The sequence below is a fragment of the Dermacentor andersoni genome, chromosome 10 (assembly GCF_023375885.2).
Source record: "Dermacentor andersoni chromosome 10, qqDerAnde1_hic_scaffold, whole genome shotgun sequence".
Taxonomy (NCBI): domain Eukaryota; kingdom Metazoa; phylum Arthropoda; class Arachnida; order Ixodida; family Ixodidae; genus Dermacentor; species Dermacentor andersoni.
In genome coordinates, this window is record NC_092823.1 from 38,489,598 (window position 1) to 38,503,283 (window position 13,686).

The following is a 13,686-nucleotide window of genomic DNA, read 5'->3' on the forward strand; positions in this document are numbered from 1 at the left end:
ACACATCAACCGGCTGAAACATGGTGCAGACTCGCATTCCTCCACCGACAGTCGATAGCACATCATCTTTCTTTTCAATTCTACATCCTCGCCGCTAACACACCCTCCAGAGACACCTTGCCCACTTGCCTTACCTGCTCTCCCCTTTACAAGAGCCGTGCCTGTATATACTGTGCCGAAGACAGCACATGCCACCTTGAAAAAGACAAGCCCACTTGTTAAAATGTTGGCTCCTGCTCTCACCTTGTTCTCGTGTTGCTCGATGTACTTCCTGCAAGTGTCGACGATAGCGTCACTGCCTGAACTCATGGATTTCGTGGCATGAGCATATAAGTTGCAGAAACAACAGATTCTGTCATAGCCTCAACAATGGTTTATTTTGAGTGCTGCTTGAAAATAGTTATTACAAAGCATCACAGCGGGCATAGACAGGGCAAAGCATTTGCAGCGAGAATACAGTCCATGAGGTGAAGAAAACACTACAGGTAATAAAAGGAAACTAACCAAACATTGACTAGGACAGAGCAGGACGAAAAAATTAAAATATAATGACAATGTAAATGCTTCACCAGTAAGGTGAACTGCCAAATAAGAATGAATAAATATCTTTACATGCTTTGGTAGCGATGGTTTAAGTGACAACCAGGAATTGTAAATTCACATGGTTATTTTTGCAGTGTGCTAGATTAAAACAGGTGTTGCACATCACTGAAGCGTCAAATAATCCCTTGCTTCCCTGTTGAATGTTACAGAAGTTTTGTGGAATTATTATGGAACTAGATTCGATATCACTTCTGTAAGATTCATACCTAAGAGATATTTCAAGCATGTGGAATATTAGACCACATATGGAATCATTTTAGTAGGAATAGTACCAAAGTTTGCTAAAGGAGTTTCTCAAGAAGATCAGAAAGAAAATGCAAAAAAAACATTTCAAGAATAATTCAGGTGTTTTACGTGCCAAAACCACTTTCTAATTATGAGGCACATCATAGTGGGGGACTCCGGAAATTTGGACCACCTGGGGTTCTTTAACATGCACATAAATCGAAGTACACGGGTGTTTTCGCATTTCGCCCCCATCGAAATGCGGCCACCGTGGCCGGGATTCAATCCCATGACATTGTGCTTAGCAGCCCAACATGCAAAAAAAAAAAAAACTTAATCAGGTCAATATAATGCAGACCTATCAATGAAGCAAAAAAAGATAAAAAGATGTTGCTAATAATATTCATAGAAAAAATACATGGCTAAACTAGACAGTCATCTCCGATCTGCAGTATAAACAGTGTTGAACGTACCAGGTGAATGCTTAATACTTATTTCAGAGTAACCAAGGCATCACCTAGACTATTACCTCTCTATCTCATGCTCAAGCACCAAACTGGTCATGTGAAAACATGCTGATCTGGTCAGAACATGCATTAGCTCTTACCATGGATTCTTTGCTATGATGTTATTCTTGCAGTGTCACTTATTGCAGTGTCACTCAGGATAATAACTGTGCCCAGCCATACAGCAACAAGCAATGATAACCTAACTACAATACAATAGATGCATTACAAACAATTTATGCATTTTCCAAATTACATTACAAAATATTGCATCATAATTCTTTCAATAGTCATATATAACACTTGCATAAGTTTTATTTGTGCGTCACCAGACATCCAAAGATAACACTGAGCATATTAAAAGCAACAATGATCACTATCTTAAATGTGAAAAAAAAAGATCAATACCATTGAGCCTTCAAACCAATGTTTGACTATAAATAGGGTGAACTTTTTTGGCAAGACTAATGTTAGTACCTACCAGTACTGCAAATTCGACTAAGTATATTGAGATGAATGGTTGTATGCACCGATTTTGTTTAGGCCAGAGAAAATGGACGGCATTAAAGCAGCATGACGGCACTGTGGCAACTTTGACAAGACGCTTTCAGAGCTAGCGCACTATTCTGTATAGTTTGTTGATTGCCAATGTAAAAGCCATCAGCACATCTCAACAGGCTACTTCATATACTGCAGATAAAAACACACTCATGACCAGCAGCACAAGCATTCCAAAGTAGAGCAGTAGAAATCACGGACACTGAAACATTTTTTTTTCTTTACAGCTTCATCTTCTCCAACCTTTACCTTAGAATAAGATTCCTCATTTATAAGGCGACGTGTCAATTGAAGAATAAATGAAGACAAAATTTCAAAACATAAGCCCACCACCTGTTCAATATATCATCAGGAAAATACTGTATAATGACCAGTATGCATAATAGAAAGTGACAAAATATCAAAATTTTTTGCTTCAGCACCCACGTGAAAGTACATGTCATATTCTTCTCCAGCAAGTTAAGAATTTCATGCGAGAGATCTGCATTAACAGGACAATCTAATATATTGAATAATAACACTGGTAGTGTGGACTCAGTTCCCTAATTAATTAAACGATGCACTGTTCACAGGGTGTGAAAGAAATCAATGCAACCTTTTATGACGACAATGGCAGCAGAACAAGTGATTTCACCTTCCTAGAAACCTATTCCAAAAAAAGAAAAGAATGTGTGTTTATATTTCACAAGACTATGTCACTTATGAAAATAAACAAAATATATTGTGTAATATAACAGTGCACTGACATCATCTTGCTTCTCTTAAGCCTCTAAAAAAAATTTAGAGCAATTAGAGTTAGATGCAATGAACAAAGAAGACTGGTTGCATGTTATTTCATACATTTACTATGCAAAAGAGTATTTGATTATAAAGAAAGAAGGCTAAAAGTGATATGCCTATGCGTAACTAAAAAAGTACAACTGAAAGGTTACGCATAAGGCCCTTATCCATAACTGAAAACAATATCATTCTCACGAATGCAAAGGCAGTCAAATGCAAAACATTATTGCGACATCCAATCAGAAGCTTTTGATGCAGTCAAGGTATCCTTCCCCTTCCGTGTGCATAAACAGCATACCACAGTAGACTTCTGATTAACATTCCAGCGGAAAATAGGATTTTTCATTGTAAACACTGGCTTGGGAACTTTGTGGGCATGTTTGCCAGTTAAATTTTGATGGACGTAACTAGAAATACACAGTTACCATTATTTACAATGGATGGCACCAGTAAACTAGATCCCCTCATAAACAGCTCAAGCAAGTTTGCCTTCAGTGCCATATTTTTTATCTACTTTTCCCATCTTGCGAACAAATTATGCCCAACTAAACATGCATTCTTAAGTGAAAGGCCTAATTTTACATCAGCTTACTGCTCTTGCCTTTGTTTTGACAGAGATGACCGAGCTTAACAAACAAAAAGGAAACAGCATTGCGAGCACTAAACATTGCTCTACTTGTTAATTATTGTGCTGTTTCAGCTGACACTAATAAATGCACCACATGTTGCAAACACATGTTTGCAGTGTTTGCAGCACTTACAGTATTTATTACCACAATGAATTCACTAAATTTGCAACATGCGGTACACTTATAGTGTCTCAAAAAAGAGTGAAAACACAATAAAATATACAGTGGGCTAATTTGCTAGCAAACGAAAAGTACAATCAACTTCTGTTAATTCTACCTTGATGGCACCAGCGAAACTGATTGAATTATCTGGAGGGTCGAAATAAACATCGTGAAAAAACAAGAAAACACAATGTTGATTCATTTAGCAATATCTGCTCGAGTCTAACGTGCCACTGAATCAAATGGGTGTCACTTTCTTGGTGCCCAAATAAGAAAACAAACATAGACATGACATTAAAGCCCCTAATCAAAGTGTTCTTCCAAGCTCTCTCATACCCTCCACCACGTGACCGGCTTCTCAAACTTCACACATACTTTTTCCCAGTTTGACACTCCTATGCCAACGCATTAAAAATGGGCAAAGGTCTACTAAGTGTTGTACAATGGCGGCCGGTTTCCTAAAATCAGCTTCCCTGCACAGTTTTTAAATGTCAGCTTTGCCGTTGCACATTTGTGTTATACGGTAAAGCATACGAATGCTGTGAAGGCAGCTTTGGTTTCTTATTTGACTGCACCACGCCAGATATTTCCAGCACAATTTTGTTGAAAAAAAAAAATTGTTTTGCTATAAGGGCAAAGCAATGAGTGAAATAGCAACATGTCAGAATAAAACATGAAGTGTAAGAGTCATAGCTGTAGTGGCAGTATGAATTGAACGTAAGCTACGTATAAATGAGCTGTTGTGCAAGGGGTCCTCTGTTTGAATACTGCTATTACACAATTTAATTTGCTTATTAGTTAAAGCCAACGCCTTTCTTAGCGCCTTTACTACCACTTTTCTGCATCAGGTATGTTTCAAACCTCTTTCCTGGGCCTATCCCAGAGGTAGTGCACAGATGTGACAACAAAATTACATCATTTTCAAGTTTGAGCTCTGTTAGTGTTTCGCACTTTCAATATTTAAACCTGAGATTTAAGATAAAAGACATGCGCTGCGAGTGTTTTGTTTAATGACATTTGTTTGTGGGCTACCATTCTTGAAATTCAGAGGAATAATTTTGTCAAGAACGCAAGACTTAGCGTGAGCAAATTTAGTGATAGAATGGTGCGGCAATAAACCCACACACACCGCATGTCATATAGCAAGATGTGGGACATAGCATACATTTACCTAAATATATACGGAACCTTATGGCGATGCCGATGCTAAAAATTCGCTTGAAGTGTATATATTTATCACAATAAAAAAGGAGCAATTTAGAATCAGCCAAATACCATGAAGACATCGAGAGCTTTGGTAATAATTGCTTGCAAATGTTCGTAGGGCAGGCCGAAAATGGGTGTTTTCGACGGGAGATGACGTGTGTTCAGCACATTTTTTTATCCCCTAAACTCCACCGAGACAGATGCCGACACTAAAGCAGTTGCTAGCAGGGTCACCATACACCTTTAACGGTATACACCCTTTGGGGTGTGTATCTGCCACACAACGATAATCATCATCTGTCTTGCTCGTGTTTCCTTTCTTGAAAACGCTGCACTCGCTACTTTCCTGTTGAGAATGCTCTGTCATGCTGATAATGTGCATGCCGTTCGTGACTTGAAAATACCAGGCTCGCAGCGTTAAAGGAAATTCGGACAAGAAAGATGATGATTATTGTTGTGTGGCATGGTATGACCCAAAGGGTGTAATTTTGTCTAAGAGTGTAGGGGTGAGGCCCGTGCACGCTGGCTTATCAGGTTTGAATTATCTGGTGAAGGTTAATTTTAGGATCAACATAACGAAAGTTTGGGGCCATGGAATGAAACACGCTTTACATGTTTTTAACTGCTACTGCATACAGCATGGCGTCATGAAGCAATCAATGACGAAAAGGTATTAGCACTGTCCTGTGTCTCTGCCACGTCCCTGTCTTTTCGAATTGCGCTAGAGGCTTTGCCATTATGAGTAAACAGTACCAACTGGCCCAAGAATCTGCCTTGAGGAAAAGGTGGTGGTGAAATAACGGCATAAACACAGACAGCGTATTCCAGGCGCTTCCTTGGGCACAGCTGCTGCATTCTTTGTCCATTTTAACAACAGGCAAAAGTACAATGTGGCAAAGCAAACTTCACTAGTGCCTTTTGGTCTACTAATGCTGAGACCCAGCCTGAACGCACATTAAGCACATTCTTTATTCTTTAGCAGAATTCTTTATTATGATATGTTCTGTATTCCGAGAATTTTCAGAGTTTTAAAATTTCACGTCTGCTAAACACCTCCACTGAAAGAACGCCATGCGTCTGCACGCCAACCCTAATGACAGCTCTACATGAAGTGACTCAACATTTTAAGTAAATAAAAGCTAACTGTTGCTACACCCATGACAGTTTCAACAACACCAGTCCTAAACAGGCAGCATCCATGCATCTATAGAAAGAACAGTTTACACAACCACTTACATTTGCAATGTGAAAAACATCTATATTCTTTTTCTTCAGTTTGTCGAAAAAAGACCAGTTTAAATGCCAGAAACAATAAGAAAACTGCATAGCAATTTATTCCAAAGAGCTTGCATTCTACAGTAAACACTCACTTGTGTGTTTGTACAGAAGTATTGCACAACACACACAGAGAAACTAACAGGATGCAAGCATATTAATACACATGACAGTATTGACTGCATTTGACAATTTTTCGAATATTTAGAATTCTTCAAAAAACCTCGCAGTCACAACATACAGATGCGTTACTTTGATTACCATGATTACCACGGACCATGATTACCTATCACGATGCATCAATGAACTGGTACATTTGATCAGAAAGCTACAAGCACGTAACTGAAGATATGGATTACCTGGCTCACATAACTTGAGATAATTACCAATAATAGCTGCCCTTTCACTAGACATCTTGCATGCCATATATAAACAAAACAAAACCTGCCTTAAAATACAGGCAATAATGCACAGTTCACAATCATTTTGTGATATTAAAGGCAGTCCGGTAATAGTGCTTTCGTTCAACCAACCTAACAACACTATCAGCAGAACAAAAAAAACTTAGAAAACCATATCTTAAAGTCAAAATACTACAAATTATGCTGTATTATCGTTATCGGTAACTATATTTTTGCCAGAGAACTGTCTTCAATATGTCTAGCAAATAGAAAACACAAAAGTTGCTGAGCAAGTGACGCAACAAGAAACTCACCCTCCTGCAGACTATGCTACGCATCATAAATACACTGCCAAGTAAGATGACTAGGGAGTGCGAATGGTGATTTTTGATACCAAATCGAATATGAATCGAATAGTGCTAAAAGCGAATAAAATCAAACTGAACATCAAACAGCTTTTGAATAATTTTCACATAACGAACTGTCATTGTTACAATTATTACAAAATGATGTCCACATCCTAGTATTCTGAAAGGTAGCACATTTCTGTTATTACATAGTACATTATGAAGCGTTGTTTATTAAAAGCAAAAATGGAGCATTAGGAGCAAACAAAACGCTTCTTCGCATGCACATGACTTTTAAGAGAGTGCAAATGATTGCTGTATAGCCTGTAAAGTATGGCTACATAAGTGACGTAGCTTGCTACACTATGGAAGTTCTCATGTTTTGTCTACACTAAGCCTGCGAAGGGGAAATTTATCGTACTTTTACTCCAATTCTCTATTTAATTAGGCGCAGTTGACGTTTACAATTATTCGAAAAATATTCAAGAAATATTCACATTTATGAATAGCGACTATTCCAAATCAATGACTGAATCGAATAGGACACCGATTCGTTATTCGTAAGTTTCGAATATTCGCACACCCCTAAAGATGATATGTGCAGCTTTCCTGCCCACCTGCAGCTCACTGGCAAAAAAGAAAAAAGAAAAAGAGAAAAGAAAAAGACTTGAATATTGACACATTCTGACAACTACAAGGCACCTTCTTACCTAACAAAATCACAGTGCGCAGTCACGAAAAGGTGACAGTTTTGCATGTCGCCGTGAGATCCGGCGCAATAAACTCGGCCTCTTCACTGTGCCATACTCGTGGTATCACCACGATTTCACAAACAAGATATCCTGCACATCTCACACAAGCGCCCGCGCTCAGCACCGTCATCTTGAATATCACACCCTTTGAAACGCGGTAAAACTAGCACTGCAGAAAGCTAGCAGCGCTGCGACAACACACAAACATTACGAAAGGCAATGCAACAACATCCACACATTGTCTGACCGCAACTTGGTGGACAGAGAAGGCTGCCAGAACAAGAGCCCACAGCTCCCATTATCACAGCAAGATTCGATACAAACTTCCCATCTTTCACAATATACTGCTCCTGGTTTGAGTAAGTAGGGCATATGCTGCAGACATGCAAAAGTTGTTCTTTACCATAGGCTTCCTCATCAAGTTAGAATGCGTGAACAAATTACCAGGTCTTCAATGGATAGTTAATATCACTGCAGAAGCTAGGGTAACTTTCAGACATCTGTCAAACTTCTTTTCTCATTTGGAACCGTTCCGCCCAAATGCAAGATAGTGGGTACACTACAGATAAAGAAAAAGCAAGTGAGAAATGCTGGACCAACAAACTCACTTTGAGCAACTAACCACACAATCGGCAAAAGAAATTACCTCATCATGGATCAAACAACACTAAGATGTGCCACTGTTTGCAGAAAACCGATTCTCCTAAGTCAATCTCGTCCTAGTCACATGGTGTTTTCATATAGTATGTCTGCTATTATACTGAAGTTGTCAGGTCGAAATGTTAAGATACTTAACTGACAATCTGGGTTCCTTTTAGCAGCGGCTCTGTGCAACCTTCCATGCCCACAACATTGCGGTGAAAATGCAGGCAATGCTTGGCTGTGCTGTTTGGCCAGACGAACAGCTCAGAAAACCAGAGCTAGAAAGGACAACACCTTCGGAAGCAGCCAACAGAGGCCTCGGTCATCGTGTCTCGCTGCGACCTCGCAAACGCAAGGAAAATTTGCTCCAGCGTGGTGTCGCTGACAATGTAGTCCTCGAACGAGAGCTCCTGCTTGAGTGACTCCAAGGTCTCAAAGAGCTGGCTCCACTTCAGGCTGGTGTCGGTGACGTGGAAGTGAAGCAAGGCCTAGAGAGAAAATGGGAAACATCACCATTAATTTTTACACTGCAAGGATACTATATTTACTCTATTACAAATAAACACTGATAAATACGTACACCGTCACTGACGGATTTCTCGGACTCCAAAAATTCAGAATTGATAGATATTCTGCACTTCATAAATGCACCGTCAGGGTTCCCATAGAGCTAGTGCATTTTTGCGACCGATTTTTCGAGTGAATTTAGGTCCGACAAAGTTTGATTTTCCGGACTAAATCACTTGTTCCGAGCCACGCTACCCGATCTTGTAGGCCACCATGTTGGATTTTCTGCTGGCTTGGCCAGGCTTGGCTTCCAGTGGTCCACTCTAAAACTGCCAAGATTGGGAGGTCCATGCTATCAAGAGAGAGTGCATGCCATCCTCCAATCTCGGAGGCCATGCCTGCTCTTCCTTGGCTGACCAAATTCTCCAGGGGATGCAACTTCTATTCTTTTTTTTGGTCAAGACTACTGTCGTAATCACTAGGCGCGGGATCCAGAATTTTTTTCCTCTTTTCAGTTTCTGTCACCATTCTGCACATGGTTTGTCCACAAGGAGTGTGTCTCGGAGGCATTTTTCGAAGCAAATCTATAATTTGGCTAGCGATACTATATTTCAAGGAGTATTCCACTATTGTAACAAAACCAAATATGCAAGATCTTAGAAAAACTTGGTTATAGTAATGAAAATATTTGTTTGCTGGTAGCTCTAAATACTGCATTTTTGTGTGTAAAGTCAACTTTCATAAATTTAATTTTTTCAGTTAATTTTTTCTCGACCAACGTTCCCAGCTGGTGCCCATGGATTTAGTTTTATGGGCCTATACTTTTGTTAAATAATTTCTAGAATTGGCCTTCGCCAGATAATTAGAATTCGACCAGTATGCACGCAAGTGCCTGTACTCTATGCTGACTCCAATAGCGACCATTTTAGTGGCAGCGTCTGTCATGAAGGGGCTTAGAGAACAGTGAATACGTTGAACTTACGTCATCTCTAATAGACAATGCCTGTTTTCAGTGCGCCCTAGGAAAATTTCCAAGCAATAACAGCAGCACACAATGTTTGATCACAGTAACTCGATTCTAACATGTCTTTTAAAAGAAAACTGGGCCAAAAGTTGTCTGCATGGTGCAATCGGTCACGAACCTAAACCGCCTTTGCAGCGTTCGCCTGCTCTGCCACATAACACAAATGTATTGCAGCAAGGATAATTTTAAAAACACTGTGGCGAAGCTGACTTTAAGAAATGGGCCATCATCATGCAACTATTTTTCTTGCTAAGAAATTGGGTGTGCAAAGATTTATACTTTATTAGGAGCGTTATTGCATTTTCTACTTTAGTTTACTACTTTGCACACATAGAAAGTGGGTGTGCATTTGACTAAGAGGCCTGTTGGAATCGAGCAAATACTGCCAAATGAAACAGCAATGTGTCTACCAACTGAGAAAACTGGGAATTCTCAGGGATTTTGAATAGTCTGGAAATACTCAGGGGGAAACTCAGATAATTTGTGCTTCGATCAGGGAAAATTAGCTGTAACATTATTGAAAGGGAACAAAAGTTGCGCTAAGGCTGGCTCGAGTAACAGAGAGAAATCACTAACGAATTGTCTTTAGTGCTGTGTCGTCAGCTTGAGTTGCCAGTGTACAGTGAAGGACCGATTTTCCAGATGCCTGATTTTTGGGACATGCCCAATAATGTGGACGGCTTTGCGGCATTACCACCTACGCCAAGAGTCAATGTATGAACGTATGAAATTTCAGATGCAAGCACCCGTCGCCATCTGATTTTCTGGACTATTTTGCTGTGACTGCAGGTCTGAAATGGCATTAATCAAAGCCACCACCACCGCCGCCATATTGAATATCACCGTCTCGAACTGGCGATCTTGCACGCAGATCCGCTGGCAGCTGTAGCCACCACCGCGGCAACGCTAGGCCTACCTACTTCGACGTTCGCAACTGTTAGCAATTCGCTGCTGTTAGCAATGATGCCGACTCAGCCTTTGTAACCCTTGCCAATGGTTTCTAAGCTCGGAAAGCACAACGCGTTGCATTATGAGTTCCCGAAAGTCAGCTTCGCGTTAGGACAGTAATGTTATGCGGTGAAGCTACATGAAAGTATTGCAGTGAAGCCATTTTGATTATCACCGTCTCGAACTGGCGCTCTCGCACGCAGATCCGCTGGCAGCTGTAGCCATCACTGCGGCAACGCTAGGCCTAGCTACTTTGACGTTCGCAACTGTTAGCAATTCGCTGCTGTTAGCAATGGTGCTGACTCAGCCCTTGAAACCCTTGCCAATGGCTTCGAAGCTCGGAAAGCACAACGCATTGCATTATGCCAGTTTCCGAAAGTGAGCTTCGCGTTAGTACAGTAATGTTATGCGGTGAAGCATACGTGAAAGTTTTGCAGTGAAGCATAACAAGCGTAGGAAGGACCAATTATCATGGGGCCTATTATGTATTCTTTAATTATATACGCATGCACCCGCCGTCTCCTGTCACAGTACGTGCACCGACAGGCCTAATAAGTGCACTGGCAGGCCTCCAGAGCTTTTTTCAGTGCCCGTGGCGATTTGAGCCTTTAGGGGCAGTAAAAGACACGCATTCATTTTTTCTGACGTTTTTCCGACTCCTAGGGAGTCCGAAAATAATGGGATGTTGACTGTACAATTGACCAAGAGGATGCTTCAATGGTCCATGGGGCGAATGTGCAGCGGGAGGAAGACGAGAACAGAAAGGACCGACGCATTGAGGAATGAACGAGGAAGCAAGTGTGCTGCCGTTTCTTTGAAGGAGCTTGACTTCAAACAACGAAGTGTTGGCTGATGCCGAGATGCAGGTGTCCCTCATTCAAACCAAAATAAACTTTTTAAAGCAGTGAAATGCAACACTAAGGCGCTTTTTGCAGGCTGAGAATATGTCAGGAATGCTGAGGTTGATTTTCCAGCTGCGAACATAGAATCTCACTTGTGACAAAGTTCTGGCCTCATACCAATGAGCTTGCTATCAGTTGATAGAAATAGCTCGCATTCAAAAATATTTGCTTCTGTAAGCATCTCTTTTTATTCATATTTGAAGATGTTCAACTCGATTTGCAATGGGCTTTACCATTCTTTTCGAAAATATTTTATTCGCTGTGCATTCTCTAACCCCCCCCCCCCCCTTCTGTTTTCTTTATAAATAAAATAAACCCTATTCCTTACTGTTCAAACTGGATTAAGTCGTTTTTTATTTTTTAACATGCTTACTAGAGAGTGACAGCATCGGGCTACATGGTGTCAGCCCGTCTTGACATACAACAAAGTTCTGTGTCACTCAGGGAATTTTGCAAAGGCACTCAGGAAAAACTTGGAAAACTTAAGGAATTCGGAACTGTCCACTTGGTAGACACCCTGATTCAGCATCTCATTTATTTCGACTCCTAGATAATTCTGTTAATTTCATCAGCTCTGTCAGGGTCAAATTAACAGAAGCCAACAATAAGGCTTTGACTGGGCGTAGTTGGTACATCTTTCTGTTTACTGTATGGTGCTGTTCACACGAAGGACAAAATAAATGAAAAGGACACACGTATGCGCAATGTGAATGCAGGCATGCGCATATAACCCACACCAAAAATTTGAAAAATCTAACAGTAACATCAGTGTGCCGATTACATGCAAATTATCCCTGAGATGTGGCTTCACGTATGCAACGCACACACTGCCGTGAAGCCATACCTGAAGGCAAAGTTTTCCTCCATCTAAAGTTTCGTTACCTTCAGAGAACCTCAACCCTGCGTGTTAAATCTCCCTGTGCCCTTTTTACAGACCACCAATTTATGTTTTTTCTAGGCTGGTGCTCGGTGAATGCTGCACGCGCCGCCGGTGAACCTGAAGATGGACTACAATAGCTGCGCTCAACGGCAGTCCTTTGAGTGTACCAGATTATAGGCGCCGCCTGAGAGGTGAGAACAGATTTGCTGGCTAAGGGTATGACGTAGAAAAGACGTACATCCACGAGACTGTTTTCGTAAATATTTGAGCACAGTTGTGCGCAGATATTTCTGCAAGTTATTACGTGCAATTTCTTTTTCTTTCTTTAGTTTTCAAGGTGTTGTAAATGAGGATGCAGGTTGTACGCAGAAAAACAGGGTACATATACCAGGTGCAAAAGCATCAACTCTCATCTAGCAGAAGCTTGAAACAGCACAGACCGGATGTGCATGCATGTTTTCGCCAACGACACTTAGCTTGGCTGGCCAGCATCCAACGCACTGTCAATATGCAACAATGTGGTCGCTCACACAACACGGCTGTATATTAACCCTTCGAGGGTCTATTTTTTTCAAAATATGCGACCCAGGGATGATTTTTTTTATTGCAGATTTAAATTCTTCTTAGGGACTTATTTCGAAAAAAATTCACCACAATTTTTCTAGGGTGAACGTAAAGTGAGAAAAAAATATTTTGCGTTGGTATAGATGTACTCTTCATTCATGAATAACAACAATAAAAAAGGAGATAAACATATAAGAACTAAAAATTTGATGCATTTTTATACACGTAGTTCAAGGCCTTGAAAATGCGCACACGAGAATATTTCGCAAGACTCAAATGTTCCTGCGCTTACACTAATATCTAATGTGTACATCCATAGCGTAATCGAACTGCGTAGGTGCGCGCACTCAAGAAAACTGTGTGGTTGTGTGCCCGTCAAAAAAGCAAAGCGTGTGACAAACTTCCACTAATGTTCATCTCATCGCCAACCAGAGGCAATTAGTTTTCGCGAGTGTCAAAAAATAAAAAGAGCAGCGGAAACGAATGCACGGCGGCATCCTTCCTATAAGCACCCCTGTGAGCACTGAACGAGGGAGAAAGAGGCTTTCGCCCTTTGAGCGATTAGTAACGACATAGCCATCAGTTTTGCAAGTGCAAGAAGCCGAAACCGCCCGCGAAAACAAAACCCGAACCGCCGCCCGCCAATGCGCGGGCAGTACAATATAGACGCATGGGAGCGAACTAGCGCTAAAACAAACCATGCAACGAAAACCGAGAGGGCGGTGCACGAAAAAAATTCCCTGTATTCCCACATAGTGGCAGCACAGGACAGAAA

General features: G+C 40.9%; 1 protein-coding gene across 3 annotated transcripts in view; it reads right to left on the reverse strand.

Moving 5' to 3' along the window:
• Positions 1 to 358: 358 nt before the first annotated feature.
• The window catches only part of LOC126519159 (phospholipid-transporting ATPase ABCA3-like), a 122,739-nt gene continuing 109,411 nt past the window's right edge, over positions 359 to 13,686 (reverse strand). For all 3 annotated transcript variants that reach the window (XM_055065103.1, XM_055065102.1, XM_050168772.2), the window contains exon 27: positions 359 to 8,574. In XM_055065103.1, coding sequence (XP_054921078.1) covers positions 8,365 to 8,574 — 210 coding nt within the window. In that variant the 3' untranslated portion in view covers positions 359 to 8,364. The remainder of the gene's footprint in view (positions 8,575 to 13,686) is intronic.